Raw genomic sequence first — 17,901 nt, 5'->3', positions numbered from 1 at the left:
AGAATATAAATTTCATAGAGTCTGTGACTTAGTCAGGGTTTCTATTCTTGGACAAAACATCATGACCAAGAAGCAAGTTGGGGAGGAAAGGGTTTATTCAGCTTACACTTCCACATTGCTGTTCATCACTAAAATGAAGTCAGGACTGAAACTCAAGCAGGTCAGGAAGCAGGAGCTGATGCAGAGGCCATGGAGGAATGTTCTTTACTGGCTTGCCTCCACTGGCTTTCTCAGTACACTCTCTTATAGAACCCAAGACTACCAGCCCAGAGATGGCACCACCCACAAGGGGCCCTCCCCTCTTGATCACTAATTGAGAAAATGCCTCACGGCTGGATCTCATGGAGGCATTTCCCCAACTGAAGCTCCTTTCCCTGTGATAACTCCAGCTGTGTCAAGTTGACACAAAGCTAGCCAGTACAGTCTGTTTCTACATATCTAGTCCACTCTATTGGGTCTGTGGAGACAGAATTCTTTTCATCCAACAGCACCAAGTACGAGGCATGTGGACAGTCCATGAAGTGTCACCAGTGTGAATTAAAGAGCTTAAGTACGGATGATTTATCAACTACAACATTATATAATGTCCCTTTGGAGGATTCCAGCCCATATCACTGCTACTTTTATACAGTTAACATTATGTTTGAGTTCTTTGAATAAAGAATTCTACAGCTGGAAAAGGAAAACAAAACAAAACAAACAAAAAAACAAAATGAAAACTGGAAAACCATCACAGGATTGGAAGTGNGTCAGGACACCAGGTCATAAACTGCAGGTTTAGAAACAGAGCAACATGCAAGATGTGACAGGAAGAACCTGGTACTGCCAGACCAAGAAAGGCTAATGANGAAAAACTAAAGGACTACNTTCAGCTNCTTTTAAAGAAATGCACACTGAAAAACCTACATCAGACATTTATTCCAAGTGATTTATGTGCACACATTAGACANAGTATTTCCACAAAACAAGCATTGTGGTAAAAATTCTGAATATTTTTGCCATGAAACTCAAAATTTTTTGAAAACCCTCTTAAGATATCTTTTAAATTACCAGTATCTTTAACAGTTATAATTGCCCAATTATAATAACAGAATTNTTATATTCTAGTTATGATCCACATTTATAGCATCTTTGCTGAACTTTGTATTAGCCCCAAATAGTAGCAGTGTCCTTCAAACATCCATGTGCACCTCTCAGCATGATTGCGGCTAGACTGGTTTCAAGTAGCACATGCTCNCAACATGCCATTCCTGACCAAGGGTGTCATAGATCATCTTANACACAGTCCTGCTCTCTTTACTCCTATTTTAGAATGCCAACCATCACTTCACTGATATCCCACAGTTTTCTTGCCACTGACTCATCCATAGCTTTGGGCAAGAGCTCTTCCTCCTTACAATCTCCAAAGTACCTTCCTGACACACCTTCTACGTCNGGTGAAGAGGCTAAGTAGACGGAAGTCTGGGCACCTTCTAATGGAGTTTTGAAAAAAGCCCAGGATACCAAATTGAAAAGTGGTCTTGCCAGCAGTGGGATGTGTATATGCCTCCCTAGGTTTGTTCGCACAATACCAGGATGCAGCACATTGACAGTCACATTTGTTCCTTCTAAGNGACGGGCTAATTCTCTTGTGAAAAGAATGTTAGCCAGTTTGCTTCGACTATAACAGAAGCTTTTATTATAGCTTTGTTCACTGTTCAAGTCTTCAAAGTTGATTTCTCCATATTTATAAAGTTTGGAAGAAACGACTACAATCCTGCTGGGAGCTGAACTTTTGAGGAGTCCAAGGAGAAGATTGGTGAGTAGGAAGTGGCCCAGATGGTTCACTCCAAACTGCATCTCAAACCCATCTTCAGTCTTCGTATATGGGCACTGGAAAACCCCCGCATTATTGATCAGGACGTCTAGCCTGGGCTCCTCCTTTGAAACCAGGAAGAGAATGCAGAATTATGAATACACATATTCTATATCTTTTATTCATCTATGTTTTACTAACAAGAATTTGAGACTAAAACTAATCTCAAGTTTTAGTCAGTATATCTGGGAACTATTTGAAGTACTGTCATGTTCTTTGCAACTTAGCAATTATGAGTATGTATAGTTCATACTTCACTCAGATATTGACTATATGTTAATTATCAATCCCTTTCTTAAAAAAAATACAGCAAATTTGGGGATGAGAGAATCCTAGGATTGCATGTCTTACCTTAATTTCATATGAACTAGAAAAATATCAGTTTTGGTGTTATGTTAAATTTGGAATAGCATATTAAACTTATATGTTCCTATGATAAACTTAAAAAATATTTCAAAATATGAAAAAATAACTTTTAAAGTGATGTTGCATGACTAATAAGGCCTACTTGGTCCCTTTCTCATATAACCTTATCTACTTCCAATAATATCCTAAGTTCACGGTAAACCCAGGCAACTGCTCAGTGTCAACAAGCTAAGAAGCATGTCAAATTCGGCCTCAAGATGCAATTCTTAGATTCCAAAGGCCATTCTCATAATTAGTAACCTAATCCTTATCACTGAGATGTGTAAAATAGAGCTTGAGAGGGTAAGCAGAGCAACCATATCTAGCAGAGGGCTGATATTGTGACTCCCACCTTACTAGTATCACCATCAGTAGTAAATGAAGATGCTTTAATCTGTAATTCTGTTAAGTGTAAAAGGTCACTACAGAGAAAGAATAACTGAGGGCACGTCCCTAAAACTGGTAAAAGGAGAAAGTCACAGGTGCAAACTTGGGATTAGAGAGAACTGTGACTAGANCAAGATAGAAAAGTTAATAAAAATCATTGAGTGGTTAATTTAAAAAACATATTACTGACAACAACAGGGTCTGTTACCCAAGTGTCACAATAGTACAGGAAGTAAGANAGCATTAACAGACACCATTAACCTTTATTGTGATTCTAGAACTGTCCTTTCTTCCCTAAGGATGGGGGGGGTCCCAAATTACAAGATGTATATACTGAGTCTTTTGATCATATACCTCCACATCTTCCAAAATTAAAGTCTTACACTGTACTGTTCTCTCTGAGAGCCTTTTTGTTCCTTATAGAATTTGTTTTTCCTCGGCTCTTTCCTGGCTCCTCTGTCTCTTCTGATGATAGAGGGAAACAAATGTACAACATGTTCCAGGTGTAAATCTGTGGTGATGACCTATCACTAAATTAATTTCAGGTCAAATTTCAACTCTTAATGGCTTTTTTGTCAAGTGTAAGTGAAAGAAAAATGTGTTAAATTTCACAACTGTTATCAGGGGCTGCCTGTCGGGCTATCTGTTTCTCATTCTCGCCTGTCGAAAAGACTTCATGTTTTCCAACAGTCAACTTCAAAAAGAAGGCACGAGTTCATGGATACGGCAAGAAAGGAGTGTTCATCTTCACTAATCCTCTGGGAAGGTTTCCAGAATTAATCATTTCTGAGCTATCATTCTTTGCTGGATTTACGACTTTATCATTTTCTATTTTTTTAAATTCTAGGAGATAAATAGCATAAATTCCAAGAATACCAAACAGTAGAATGTCAAAACTTCTATTTCTCTTTTCTTCTAATTATAAACACTGAACTTCAGAGCCAAGCAACAATGTAAGTACTTAGGACAGTACTATTTAGGTACCTCTTTGTATTCATACTTTTTTATTGGTTTTACCTCAAGGTATCAAAAATGAGCATGGTCAATCCTATTTACTCATTAGTGAGACAGGAAAACTTGTTTCCTTTGCTTTTAAAATCTCCCAGAGACAAGCACTGTTTCTCGATCTACTACATGCAAATGAAATGCTAACAACAAAACAAAATACCAACTTCTCTATCTACCTGGCTCTTAATAAGCAACATGATGTCCCAGAACACAACAGGAGTATCGTGTACAATGGCTTAAACTTTGAGGGAAAGTGATACTCTACTCATTATCTCAATAACTACTAGCTCCAAGTGGTTCAATATGGTCTCTCTTCTGATGAGATGGTTTCTTTGTACAGCTGTGCTTTTTAGCAATTATTAGTTATTAACTACTGTCTTCAATGCAAGTGAAAAGCAAAAAAAAAAAAAAAAAAAAAGTCATGTTGAACAAGAATGAAGGTGGCTGGCTGTGTCCATCTAACTTGGAGGTTGGAAAAGTTACTACAGTGTCCAACATGCACACAGTTCCACTAATAAGAACTGTAAGAGTTAAATATCTAAATGTTAACAAATGAACTTACAGGTATTTCTTTGGTTCTAAGTACACTGTGGAAAAGAAAAACAGACCATTTGCAATGTCTGCTTTAAATTCAAGAGATTTCAGAAGAGGCAAGCACGCTCCTGTGTCTGCCTTTAGATCTACCTCTGGCAAGTCACCTCGGCCACAGCCTTTCTACTTCAGTAGAATACTTACTGTACACCCAAGGAAACCACACACACCAGCCTTCAAGCACCAGGAATACAGAACATGAGATTAAAGCAAGGTCTCTGAAGACAGACACGTTACTTAACCTTCCTATGCCTCAGTTCCTTATTATGAAGTAGAGAAATTATTGCCTGCTTTACAAGATCTGACAACAGCCAAAGATATTAAAAAATGTCCTTAGCACATCCCCTGGCATGCATAAAACCTTCCATAAAGCTAAGCATTACATTATTTTTATTCCTGTCCCTTTTCAGACAATTAATGGGATTCCAAGTTAAGGGATGATGCAGGGTGTCAGTCAGCAAGTGACTCCCCCTCCTACTTCAGCAGGACAAAACAAAAAACCAAACAAAACCAGGAAATGGAAATGAGAAAGAAAAACTGAAAGAAAAGTTTTAAGAGGGGTCTAATCAAAGATTTTTTTGGCTAGCTTTTCTCCTGCGGTGCTCACAGGCCTTGTGACACCTTATGATTTGGCTTATGACAGGGGGGAAACAACTCAAAGATCAGCTGGTGATGATTCCTGGATTGTCCTCGCCTAACAAAACCAAAGGTCCAGACACACTGGCTTATTTATGCCCTTCTTAGGACCTCCCAGGAATTCCTTCTCAGACCTGCCCCTCCTCCTAGCAGGGTCCTAGGCAGGCAGGAGCCTCTCCGGTTTGGTCATGGCCACCGTCAAGGTCACACCAAGCCTCGGAGGGCCGTCCCCGAGGGTGGCTGGGCTCCTCCATTCGACCCACACCTGTAGCAGTTCTTGGCAGAAGGCTCGCACTGAGCGCAGCGAGGCAAGGTCCAGCTCCTTAACGACCAGCTGGCCATCGGGGGCGTCGGGCCCGGCGCCCCCAGCCTCACAGAGCTCCTGCCTGAGCTGACCGGCCGCCTCCTCTGCTCGAGCGCGGTCCCGACACCCCATGATGACCCGCGCCCCCAGGCGGAGCAGCTCCGCCGCGGTGGCACGGCCCAGGCCGCTGTTGGCTCCGGTGATCAGCACCGTCTTCCCGTGCATGAGGCCCCGGTCCCCGCCTCCCTGCTGCCGCTGGCTTCTTGACCCAGAGAAACGCCGGGCCGCCAACCACAGCGCCCCGCCCAGTGCGGCCAGGAGCGCTGCGGCCACACTAGCCACGGCCATAGCCTTCCGGGCGGGACAGGGCCTAGCGCACAGGTTCCGGAGTGCTGGGGGCCACCTACCCGCGAAGGACTCTGGGGCGCCGCCTGCTGTCCGGGGCTAGTGCGCGCGGGGATTTCTGGGACTTGTAGTTTTGCTCCTAAGGCTGACTTGACATAGCGTTCATCTTAGGAAGTACACAAGAAAGCCCCAGCGGATTTATTTAGAAGTGGACAGTGTTAGAATTGGTATATGCCTGTAGACAAAATGACATTTCTCGGTAAAATTCTTGCCACACAGAGATAACAAAAGACACAGCCCCAGTTATCAGCAGTGTTACTGATCCGACTCACTCCACCCTGAATATACCTTTTCTAGGTGATGCTGCATAGAGATTCATTCATCTGGCTAACATTAAAAAGTGAGTAATGCTTTTTTGGAAATTAATTAAGCTTCTTGTGAAACAACTTAAGTATCAAAGTTCTAAACTTGTCTAAAGAGTCACCCATCACAACTTACACAGGTGCAATGGGATTCAACATCCTTAGCTTTAAAAAAAGTAGATTGCTTGACTGTAGCTTGACAGTTCAAAATATTTTCCAAAAATCAAAGAAAACACCAAAGGATCTAAGTTTTGTGGTCAAATTCTCGCATATACGTAGTTACTCTAGACATCCAAACATGTGCCATTTGTAACACCAGACTGTTTATTTTCCTCCCCATCCCTAGTTGCGTTTTTGAGCAATGCCATAAGGCACATGGGCCGTGATGGTACCAAATTTCTGTGCTGATTCAATGTGGAACATTTGGTCGTCGAAGAAGATGTGGGGCCGAATCTTCACTAAGATGGGACCTTTAGGGGCTCCAGCCAGGAAAAGAGCTTCATCTATCTCTAAACCCCACCGGCGAAGGGTCTTCAGCACACGGGCACCTGAACTCGCTGCACTACGAGCTGTAACCAGGTAGGTCCTTATGGGGCAAAGCAATCTTTCGTCTTTGGCATAGAATTTCTTCTGCAGTTTCCCTAAATCTTCCAGAAAGCTTTTAAGAGGACCCTGGAAAAGAGAACATGAGTCTCAGCTGTGCAAGGGCGAGCGAGCAAAAGAGAAGTGATTACTGAAAAACAAAACAAACAAACAAACAAGGTCTTATATGACCTTAAAATTCACAGGTTGCTGGCTGGCATATAGTGATTCTGGGCTGACAGTACGATGCCAAACTCTCTGCATTTATTTGAAGATATTTCCTGATACACAACCATCCCTTGCATGCCTGGAATAAATCTAGGATAACCACATCATTTATCATCCAGACAAAGATATTTTAAGTGTGAAAGAACGTTCTATAAATAGTATAACAGGGCAATGGGCATAAATTATCCCCAGTAACTGGGAGGTGCGCATCAGTTGATCATCACAACCACCATTGCACCCATCGTTGGTTGGCTGCACCCCATCATCGTTGGTTGGCTGCACCCCATTGTTGGTTAGCTGCACCCCATCATCGTTGGTTGGCTGCACCCCATCATTGTTTGGCTGCACGTTTTACCTTTGAAATCACTGTTACTTGGTTTAGCTAGCTGTTTGTTTGGCCTGAATCCAATCTTGTCTTAAAGCTTTATAGCTCTATAGCTTCTACATTAAGACATAATATTTGTTTCTTTTTATGTTATTTTAGTCTTTACCATTGTTTTATGTTTACATCCATGCTTAACTATTTTATACTCATTTATGGCCAATGTTTGTTGCATAGTACTAGTCTTCTCAAGGAAATGCTTGTAGAAATCCTGTTTGACAATTTAGTATATTATCAACATACTGCTCATTGTCCCCTCTACCTGAGTGAGGTTTTGCCTGGAAATAGATTCCATGATTCATATTTTCTCTGAATAAGATGAAACTCAGGTCATTGGGCTTAGTGACAAGCAAGCACTCTTATCCTCTAAGCCACCTCACTGGCCCATTTTAAAACCATGTTATTATAGTGTGTGTGTACAGGGGCACACACATGGTTAAATATACAATCAAGATAAATAGAAAGACATGACTGGCTGAAGGGAAAAGTACAGAAAAATATACAACACATACAGCATTATTCTAAAAGTCAGAAATATGTGAATATCAGACAGGCATTGTATGAGAAACAGGAGTTGATAAATGTGATATAGAATATATACCATTTTCCTAAATATGTGGGATTCAAAATATGCAAAACTGCCAGGTATGTTGGAACTCACCATATGAGAAACTGAGTCAGGAGGTAGTGAGTTTGTCTTAGTAAAGGTTTTACTGCTGTGAACAGATGCTGTGACTGAAGTAACTCTATTTATTTATTTATTTATTTATCTATCTATTTATTTATTTATTGTTTTTTTGAGACAGGGTTCCTCTGTGTAGCCCTGGCTATCCTGGAACTCACTCTGTAGACCAGGCTGGTCTCGAACTCAGAAATCTGCCTGCCTCTGCCTCCCAAGTGTTGAGATTAAAGGCAAGCGCCATCACTGCCCGACTGAGGTAACTCTTATAAGGATATTTAGTTGGGGATGCCTTACAGGTTCTAAGGTTCACTCCATTATCATCAGGGTGGGAACATGACAGCATCTAAGCTGTCATGGTGCAGGAGGAGCTGAGAGTTCTACATCTTCATCTGAAGGCTGCTAGGAGAATACTAATTTCTAGGCAGCTAGGATGAGGGTCTTATAGCACACACTCACAGTGACACACCCATTCCAACAAGGCCTCACCTTCTAATAATGCCATTCTCTGGGCCAACATATACAACCCATCACCGAGCTCAAGGCAAGCCTTAGTTACCATGCTGGATGTTTGTCAGCTTGACACAACTTGACACAAATTATCTAAGAGGAGGGAGCCTCCAATAAGGAAATGTCCCCATAAGATCCAACTGCACACCTTTTCTTAATTAGAGATTGATGACTGAGGGTCCAGTCCATTGTGGTTAGTGCCAATACCCTGGGCACCAGGCTGAGCAAGACAAGGGAAGCAAGCCAGTAAGCAGCACCTATTATGGCCTCTATCAGACCTTGCCTCCAGGATTCTACCCTGTCTCGTTCTAACTTCCTTTGAAGATGACCAATAATATGGATGTGTAAGGTGAATAAACCCATCCATCCCCAACTTGTTTTTTTTTTTTTTTTTTTTGGTCATGGTCTTTCTTTGAAGCAAGCAAAGAAGTGAACAAAAATAACCACAAAAGAGTAAAAAGAAAAAAACCTCAAAACAAAACAGAAACAATGATAACAACAACAAAAACCAGCCAACCAACCAAAGAAACAGACAAACAAAAATCACTAAGACAAATTGGTACCTGACTGTGTTTTGGGGAGAATTGTGGAAGAATCTTAGTATTCTGGCCTAGGAAAGCCATTTAATGTTGAGAGCTTAGTTGGATGTTCTGTGGCTGCTTGGAAGTAAGAATGGTAAGAACAACACAGAGGGTTTTGCAGGTGCTCCTCCCTCCTCTGGAAGTCCTGCTTGGCTACAAGAGGTAGGTACTTCAGTCTCTTATTATCTCCCTCTGGTAAAAATCTCAGGCTCATCCCCATAGATTCCCCTTATATTCCTCCATCCCAATATCCTCCCCTGTCCCAGACTTCCAGCTCGTCCCAGAGATGCCCCCCACCTTGTCCATTCCTACTCCCATCCATATTCCACCCCCCATACCTGATCACCATCACCTTCCCCCTCCTCACTCATTCTCCTACCCACTTCCCTCTTTCCATCCATCTTTGATGGCCATTTAGTTTCCCCTTATGAGAGAGATTCATGCATCCTCTTTGGGGGCCTCCTTATTACCCAGTTTCTTTGGGTCTGTAGACTGTAGCATGGTTATCCTGCATTTTATGGCTAATGCCAACTTATGAGTACATACCACATGTGTCTTTCTGGATCTTGGTTACCTGACTCATGGTGATATTCTCAAGTTCAAATCACAAAGCCTTCCACCCCAAATCTGTCTTACCTACAAGGTGAGCAAGGATAAAGATGGAGCAGACACCGAGGGAACAACTAACCAATGACTGCACCAACTTGAGTCCCATCCCATGTGAGAGAGCCAACCCCTGGCAGTATTAATGATACTCTGTTATTCTTGCAGACAAGAACTTAGCATAACTGATTCCTGAAAGGCCTCATCGAGCAGCAGATGGAGGCAGGTGCAGAGACCCAAGACCAAACATCAGGCAGAGCTTGGAGAGTCTTGTGGAAGAGTGGGGGGCATAGAATTGAGCAAGCTGGAGGGGGCTGGATGATACCATAAGACCTTCAGAGTCAATTAACCTGGAATCATTGGGCTCACAGAGACAGGGCCACCACATAGGGAGTATGCAAGGGCTGGATCTAGGTCCCCCATATTTGTAGCAAATGAGCAGCTTGGTCTTTGCGTGGTACCCGTAACAAGTGGAAGAGGGGCTGTCTCAATCTCTGTTCTCTGCCATTGGATTCCTATTTTGCCTGATAGGGCCTCAGGGGACAGGATGTGCCTAGTCCTGCTGGGACTAGTTGTCCCAGAGTGGGGTGGTACCCAAGGGAGGTTCCCTCTTTTCTGAAGAGAAGAGTAGTGGGCAATGAGGAAGTTGAAAGGGTATAAGGGTAAGAAGACTAAGGGGAGAGGAGGGAGGGGTGCTGGCATTAGGATGTAAAATAGATAAAAAAAAAAAACAAATTAAAAAAAAGGGCAGTATAGAGGGTAGAGGCCTCAACTATGGAGTTTCAGAGGGAAGTTTAAAGACTCTGTCAGGGCCATTGGCTATTTTGATTTAATCCTGTGGTTCTGACTAGCTGGGGCTGAAGAATCAGCTGTAATTAACAAGATACCAGAACTACTAAAGTGAAATCTTTGCTTTGCTGGGATACTTGATGCTGGTTTTCCAGAGCTGAGCATTTAACAGTAATTAAGAAAAGACTGGCACTACTGAGGCAAAATCTGGAGAAGTGTTTCATGAGTTATCACACATCAGCTGTGTTACAGAGGTGGCAAAAATTGTACCTCGTGCTGGCAGTCATGAACTTTGTAGCCTAAGAGTCACGCAGGTGGCAATGGTTTTGAAGAAATGAAGAGGTCATGGAGAGCAGCTAAGGCTTGGCTCTAGAGAGGGAAGGAGAGGTCATTGGTGAAGGTGCAGCCTCAGTGGTAGTCAAAGGCCGGAGATTGAAAAGGGGCATTGTAAAGAAGCTGAGGCTGGGCACCATAAATAAAACCTCCTGGTGAAAGTTTAGCGCAGTTGCAGTAGAAGACCCCAATGTTTTGGAGAAGCCAGTACCATGGATTGAGCAAGAAGAACAGCAGTAGCAATGGGGTAGAGCCAGATGTAGCCTAGAAATCAAGCCGTTTGTGCTGCAGAGAACAGAGTTGGAGAAGTTACCCAAGCCCTTCGGAATCAGAAAAACTCAAGTGGATCCCAGACACTGGGCATTCTTTTATGTCCATCTGGGTAAATGTTGGAGTTTGGTTTTGCATTTCAGATTGTGACTGTGCCCCTAATCTTTTTTTCTTGAAGAAATACATTATTCATTTTTTATTTTACTGGAGCCCACAGCTGAGAAACTTTGGATTTTAAGACTTTGGATTTTAAAGGAAATTGGCTATTTCAAAGGGATTGGAATTTTAATGTGTTTGAATTTATTAAGGCTGTGGGACTTTAAAAGTTACTTATAATTTTAATGTGAGATCTTAAGAGACAAGGAAAAAGGGTTATGGCTTAATAGTGATGTTTGTGCTTGTGTGTCAAGCTGACCAGGGGTCAGTTATGCAGGCTAGTCTTTTGTGAACTTGACATAAGCTAGAGTTATCTGAAAGGAGGGAACCTCACTTGAGAAAATGCCTCCATCAGATCCTTTTGACATTTGCTTAATTAGTCATTGAGAGAGCAGGGCCCAGCCTATTGTGGATGGTGCCATTCCTGGGCTGATGTTCCTGGTTCTATAGGAAAACAGGTTGAAGAAGCAGGACCCACCCATGGTCTCTTGATCAGCTTCTGCCTCTTGGGTCGCACCCTGTTTGAGTTCCTTTTCTGACTTCCCTCAGTGATAAACAGTGCTGCAGAAGTGTAAACTGAATAAACCCATTCTTCCACAACTTGCTTTTTGATCATGATTTTTCACCACACTAATAGAAACAGCAAGTAAAACAGTCACATAGTTAGATCTTATCTCAGTCAATCAAAGAAAAAAAAATCCCCAGTAATACTTCTGTACTTCAACACTACCTGCTTGTTGTAAAGACAGCAAACAATCAAAAAGAACTGAACATCTGAACATCTTACAGCTGAACTAAAAGTGGTGGTGTAGATAGTAAAACGCTTTCCAGTACAAGCACCCGAGTTTGTATCTCTAGCAACCACATCAAAATCCAGTTGGGTGCTGGAGAGAAGGCTAAGAGGTTAAGAGCACTGGCTGCTTTTCCAGAGGTCCCCAGTTCAATTCCCAGCAACCATATGGTAATTCATAACCATCTATAATGAGATCTGATGCCCTCTTCTGGCCTGGAGGAATACATGCAGGCAAAACATTGTATGCATTAAAAATGGGGGTGGGGCAGGTGTGGTAGTGTAGGACTTTAATCCTAGCACTAGGGAGGCAGAAATGGGAGGATGGAGAGAGTTTGCTGTCCACCTAGTTGTGAATTCAAGGTTCAGAGAATCTGTCTCAAAATATAAGTGTGACAGGGAAAAAAGGTTGACATCCATCTCTTACTTCTACACACACACACACACACACCCTTTCATGCCAGCAACATGACTTTAATTAGTGTGATTAATCTAATTTACATTTGTAGAATGGACCATCAGCAATACATTATTTTTACAATACATAGGATAGGACATACTCAGCAAGTTATAACTTTCTCATTACAAAGTACACCACAACAAACAACATAAAATGCAAAATAGATTTTCTGGTCACACTGGAATAAGACATGTGAAGAGTAACAGAGCTATGTGGAAGAAAAAAAAAAAAAAACACCTCATCAAATGTTTCGCAGTTAATTTACCTTAACTGTAAACAATCCAACCAATAAAGGGGAAGTCATAAAGAAATTCAAATATATTTTGAATTGAAATAAAATGACATCACTTTTAAACATCTGGGATATTAATTTAGAAAAAAAAAAAGAGACCAAATTACACAAAATCAGTGACCTAAAAATGTTAGGAAAGTTACCTTGTGGAAAAGATAAAACTGGTAAATTACTGCCCATAGTGGCACAAAAATGAAATAAAGCAAAGGAAAATAACAATAATTAATATTATTGGACATGAAATTGGAAGCACATCACTTACTATTCTAAAAACATTTAAAAAACACAGTAAAACATGTATACGTTTATGATTATAGAAATGATAAATTATATTTTTTAATTTTTTTTGAGCACAAACAATAAACAGAAGAAAGGAATGAAGTGAAGAAGAAAAATTAAATGACTACATGGGAGAAAAGGCTTTCAAGGTCTGGCAAGATGGTTTAAGAGAGAAAGCACTTTTTGTATAAGCCTGAAGACCAGAATTAGATTCCCAGAACCCACATAAAGGTGAAATGAGAACACTGACTGTTGCGTTTTATATAAATAGGAAGGCCAAGGATATGTTTGATAGAGCCAGATATGGTGAGGTGGAAGGGGGTGCGTCCCCGGGTCCATGCTGAGGTATCCCTTCCCCCTGAGGTACCAGCCATACAATGGGTATAGTATGGAATAGAGTTTATTTAGGGCATAGGAAAGGGAGGTGGGAAGGGAGGAGAGAGAGAGAGGAGAGAGAGAGAGAGAGAGAGAGAGAGAGAGAGAGAGAGAGAGAGACAGACAGAGAGAGAGAGAGAGAGACCTGCTAAGAACAGTGGGGAAACAGTGGAGAAAGGTGGGGAGAGGGAAGGGGAGAGAGGGAGAAAGGGATCAGGGAGAGAAGGAGCAGAGAGTAAGAGGATAAAAGAGCCAGGAGGGGACGAACAGCCCCTTTTATAGTAAGCCAGGCATACCTGGCTGGTGCCAAGTAACTGTGGGATGAAACCTAGAAGGAATGCTAACATTGAGTCCACAAAGTTTTCCCCTATCCTCCATGTACATGCACATGTGATCCAACCCCATCACACATACAACACACACACACACACACACACACACACACTTAAAATATATATAGCATATACTGAAATAATATTCATATTAAAAAGTTTTTTTAAATGATATCTGGATCTAGGTAGCTTGTCTAGAAAGGTTTATCAAACATTTACATAATTTTCATGCATTTTATAAAATGATGAATCATTATTACTCACTACTCAAGTGAGATATAGCAAGTAAACTCTAGACTACTTGCATACATACATACATACATACATACATACATACATACATACATACATATGAAGGCAGACAACTTTTCAGACTGAATCCAGGAATGTCTAAAAAGGATGACACTCTATGACTTTCTCCAGTGTTCATGCAGTGCATTACTGCCTCAACAAGTTAAGATCCTTCAGTGAATTTACATGTGAATGTCCTCCCAAACCAATGGATTTTCTCAACGAATAGTATGAAGGCATCAATCAAAACCCAGCATCCATTCCACAAATCTTCAAAAATGCATAGTGGTTGGTAGCACCTTAACTTGACAATATCTGAAAAGATCCTGTAGATACATTGCTTAAGACTGGAAGACTGAACATCCTTTGAAGGACAGGGAGCAAGGCCTACAGGCCAATACTCATGGTCGCTACTGAATATTATATGGAGCAGATTCAGAATAAAACCTGGATCAACCATCAGTTCAGATTCAATTTGAATTCCATTTTCTTGTTTCCAATTTTCTTCTGTTGAAACACCCCCTTTTGATCTAGATCTTAATTTTTAATACTTCATGAAGTCGATTTATTAAAAACAAAAAGCAAGAACAAATACACAAAATCTTCCAATACTTGTTTGTTGAAGGCTAATTATTTATTTGGATGCAGAATATCAGTCTGGACGTTCTTCTCAGTTAAAGCGTCTTTCTTGAGCTTGAAGTCACAGTCTGACAGACCAAGTAAATGTGTACAGAGCAGTGAGTGTATTGGACATGACTTTGAGGGCTAAAGATTTTGAAATGGCTTAATGGTACACAGTCCTGTGTGTCACTAATAACTTGAAGTAAGTTATTTCATCAGTAACAGAAGATCACTGAAGTGTTTCCAAGAGGATATATAAAAGAATGGTAACATTCACAACCATATATGTTCCAAAGTAAGGAGTAAGGAGGTATTTACAAACGAAGGAGTACAATGTGCAAAGAGAGTGGAGGAGGGCATCTAAAATTAGTTGAAAGTCATCACAAGGAACAACATCTATATTCCCATGTTGGAAGAAAAGTAGATGAAAATTAAGGTTGCTGATCTTACCTGAGCAAGAGGCTTATTTTCAAATAGTGTTTCATGTTGGAAAAATTTGTCCAGCCCATGATCCTTGGCAATATGTTCAGATTCATCTGAGAAGAGGACGGCATCCCCATCAAAGGCCACGCGTAGCTGTGTGTCGCAATAAGCCATGTCTTTGGCTCCAGCATACATGGTTGCAGAGGCAATACCTGACATCATAGGGATAGATTAGTACTCTTCTTAAGCCTATAGGTTTTAGTTTCTCCAAGCAAAGTCTTTTTCCCTATAGAAATGTTTCTTCTCTAGTTATTGCCACATAATTCTGGCCCTGTCTACAACTACAAATCTCAGAATATACACAGGCTCTGTTTATACAGGAATGGGAAGTGAAAATGAATTGTGCAATAACCACAGAAAATGTTGTCTTCCAGTAAGGTCAAATCCTTATGGAACACAAGTAAGGGGTGCCACGTGTGTAAAAGCCTCAGCAGAAGAGGTAATAGGAAGTAAGCCAGCTAAAGCTGTGTGAAACCCAAGGTAACTGACCATCAGTTCAAACCTTACGAGCTAGGAGAATAAACCCAGGTCGCTACCTTCTTTTATTGCTTCTTGTACTTTTTCAGAATCGGCAGAAAGATACAAGTTGGTAAGATATGCCTTCAAATATCCAATGGGGCTTTTCCCACCCGTCAAACAGAAGCGGTCAATCAGTAGACCTATTATCAAGTGAGAAAAGCTGTGTTATAATCAGATATAACACTGATCCATATGACATTTACTGTAGGAATAAAATGTTGTATTAGCAAATGCTTGTGACTTCATTTGTAAATCTAACTGAATGTTATAAATTTTTGAAAACTAAAAATGAGTTTCACAGCACCAATATTATAAAACATCAAAAATACTTCATAGTTTGGCACACTATAGTTTATGGAGCATATTCATACAGACCATGTCAATTTCCTTAAAACAGCATGCCATGTGTGATTTTCCTTATAGAAAAGGATGCTGGAAAGACTTGCACAACCTACTGGTTCAAAGATATAGGGCAGTCTTTAGCCCACATGTTTAACCATATCTGCATGAGGATAATTCCCTCTTTTCCTTAAATTACAGCCTCCTCCTTGCTTATTGAAAGGAGTTTTTAAGGTATGGCCCCATTTTTTAAATACTATTTCTACATTTCTTCAATGTAATATGTAGTAATAAGTCACCCAGGATTTAAATTATTTTCTAAAGATAATCTAAAAATGTCACTCCTTTCTGACTAGAATATTTCATTACAGCTATTAGCAAATGGAATATTAACTGATATCTCTACCAATGAACATCTATTTAACTTGTAAAATTATTAATTATGCTATATCTAAGTTGCCCAAACTGGTATTCAACTTGCTGTATTTCTGTGTAACCTAGGTAGTTCTCAAATCCAAAATAACCCTCTTGCCTCTTGCTGTGGTCTTCTGAAAAGTTAGCGTGATAGGTCCAGGCCATCAGGCCATCAGGCCTCAGTTCATACACTTTTAAATACCTCCCAACAATTCAAGAAGAAAAACTCACTGCTCAAAAGGTCTTACACATCCAGCACCCACATATACAATGAATAAAAGAATGAATTTGTACAAGTTGCCTTGAAAGATATTTAATGAGCTAAGAGATATAGGTCAGTGGCTGACCATTGACCAGCACCAATTAGGTCTAAGGTTCAATCTATATACAAAATAATTGATTTAATGGTATCTATTAAGAGTTTTTAGAGAGTTATACCTTTTAACATAGAACTCCTTTTTTGATGGGATTATTATAAGGAATCTACAAAATTTTAGTAAGGATTTAAGTATAAAAATCTAAGGTCCAGATTATATTTGAAAAATATATTTTCATCAATGTGAGACTCATGCATATGATAAAAATCTATGTGATTATTCAAAATTATGTTTAAATTTATGATAAACTGGGTAACTATGCTAGATCAAGAAAAATATGGAATCTGGTCAGCTGTTTTCCGAAGAATTAAGGGACATAGGTCACCAATGTGGGTAGAATGCTTTGGTGTCAACAAAATATAAAAATTTCACTTGATACAAAGTTGGCTTTAAGTGTCTCAGAAGTAGATCTTATAAACCATTACATAACATCAATATAATGTTCTAGAAAATATGTGTTGGTACTAGATTTTCAAAACTGAGTGAAAACATTGGCTTTTTTTTTTTCTCAAAGTGATTCTGGATTACTAAGGAGCCAGGCATGAGTATGGTAATGAAGACCACAGCAGAGAGAGGTAAAGACTGTAAAGAGGGAAATAATCAACTCTTGCAAGGTAAAAGGTTGTAATTCCATGGAAAAGACCAGATGGAAAGGTGTTCCAATTGTTTAATCAACAGGATTCATATGTAAGTAGCTGATTCTGGAGGCTGGAAACCTCGGTGTGTTTATCATGCTTCAGGACAGACATACCAGTATCACTTACTAAATCAGGAAGGTTGTGATGTTGTACACCTGAAGTCTCATTCTGGGAAGCTGAGGCAAGATGATCTAGAGCTAGCCTGTGCTATAGCCTAATAAACTTCGTTTGCTGAGTATTGTATGCCCCTTGGAGCCTTTGACATACATTTTCTCTTCAATTCATAACATTATGAAGGTTAAATTACGAGAATGCATTTCAGATTTTATAACTAGGATTATGTGAAGTAAAATAAAATGCAATAGTTTATAATACACCTTGGTTATTTATAAATATTGCTAATTTAAACCTAGAATCTCTATGTTCATAATTTAAACCTGATTTTGATGTGACTTACTCACAACTAAATCCATTACTGGAAAACAAGACCAAGACATCCCAAAGAGACTGTTAGGTCATTTCATAGTAGAAAAACAAAAGGAAAATTTACAAGAAAGGCACAGTGGTGGCAATGCTGTGAAGATCAGCACCAATGCAATCTTTTATGTAAAGTAATAAAGACAAATTTTCTGGTAAAAATATGGATTTGTGTGTGTGTGTGTGTGTGTGTGTGTGTGTGTGTGTG

At 40.2% G+C, this 17,901-nt stretch overlaps 2 protein-coding genes across 4 annotated transcripts in view; both read right to left on the bottom strand.

Moving 5' to 3' along the window:
- Positions 1–898: 898 nt before the first annotated feature.
- On the bottom strand, positions 899–5,583 carry Rdh14 (retinol dehydrogenase 14). Its single transcript, XM_021201929.1, has 2 exons — positions 5,148–5,583; positions 899–1,920 (listed from the first exon to the last, which is right to left on the bottom strand). Exons 1-2 carry the CDS (start codon positions 5,532–5,534, stop codon positions 1,303–1,305), a joined length of 1,005 nt encoding a protein of 334 aa, XP_021057588.1. The 5' UTR covers positions 5,535–5,583; the 3' UTR covers positions 899–1,302.
- Positions 5,584–6,195: 612 nt separating this feature from the next.
- The window catches only part of LOC110324394 (cytosolic 5'-nucleotidase 1B), a 19,763-nt gene continuing 8,057 nt past the window's right edge, over positions 6,196–17,901 (bottom strand). Inside the window, exons 7-10 of one of the 3 annotated variants that reach the window (XR_002380686.1) lie at positions 15,466–15,588; positions 14,897–15,081; positions 8,838–8,930; positions 6,196–6,565 (exon numbers count right to left, since the gene is read on the bottom strand). Coding sequence is in view for 2 of the 3 variants with exons in the window: in XM_021201928.1 (XP_021057587.1) it covers positions 6,236–6,565; positions 14,897–15,081; positions 15,466–15,588 (638 nt within the window). In the remaining variant the exon portion in view is untranslated. The remainder of the gene's footprint in view (positions 6,566–8,837; positions 8,931–14,896; positions 15,082–15,465; positions 15,589–17,901) is intronic. The other 2 variants (XM_021201928.1, XM_021201927.1) reach the window with 2 other exon arrangements.

This window comes from Mus pahari, chromosome 7 (genome assembly GCF_900095145.1).
Source record: "Mus pahari chromosome 7, PAHARI_EIJ_v1.1, whole genome shotgun sequence".
NCBI lineage: Eukaryota > Metazoa > Chordata > Mammalia > Rodentia > Muridae > Mus > Mus pahari.
Note: the sequence above shows the minus strand (reverse complement) of the source record. Positions and strands in the feature narration are given on the sequence as shown.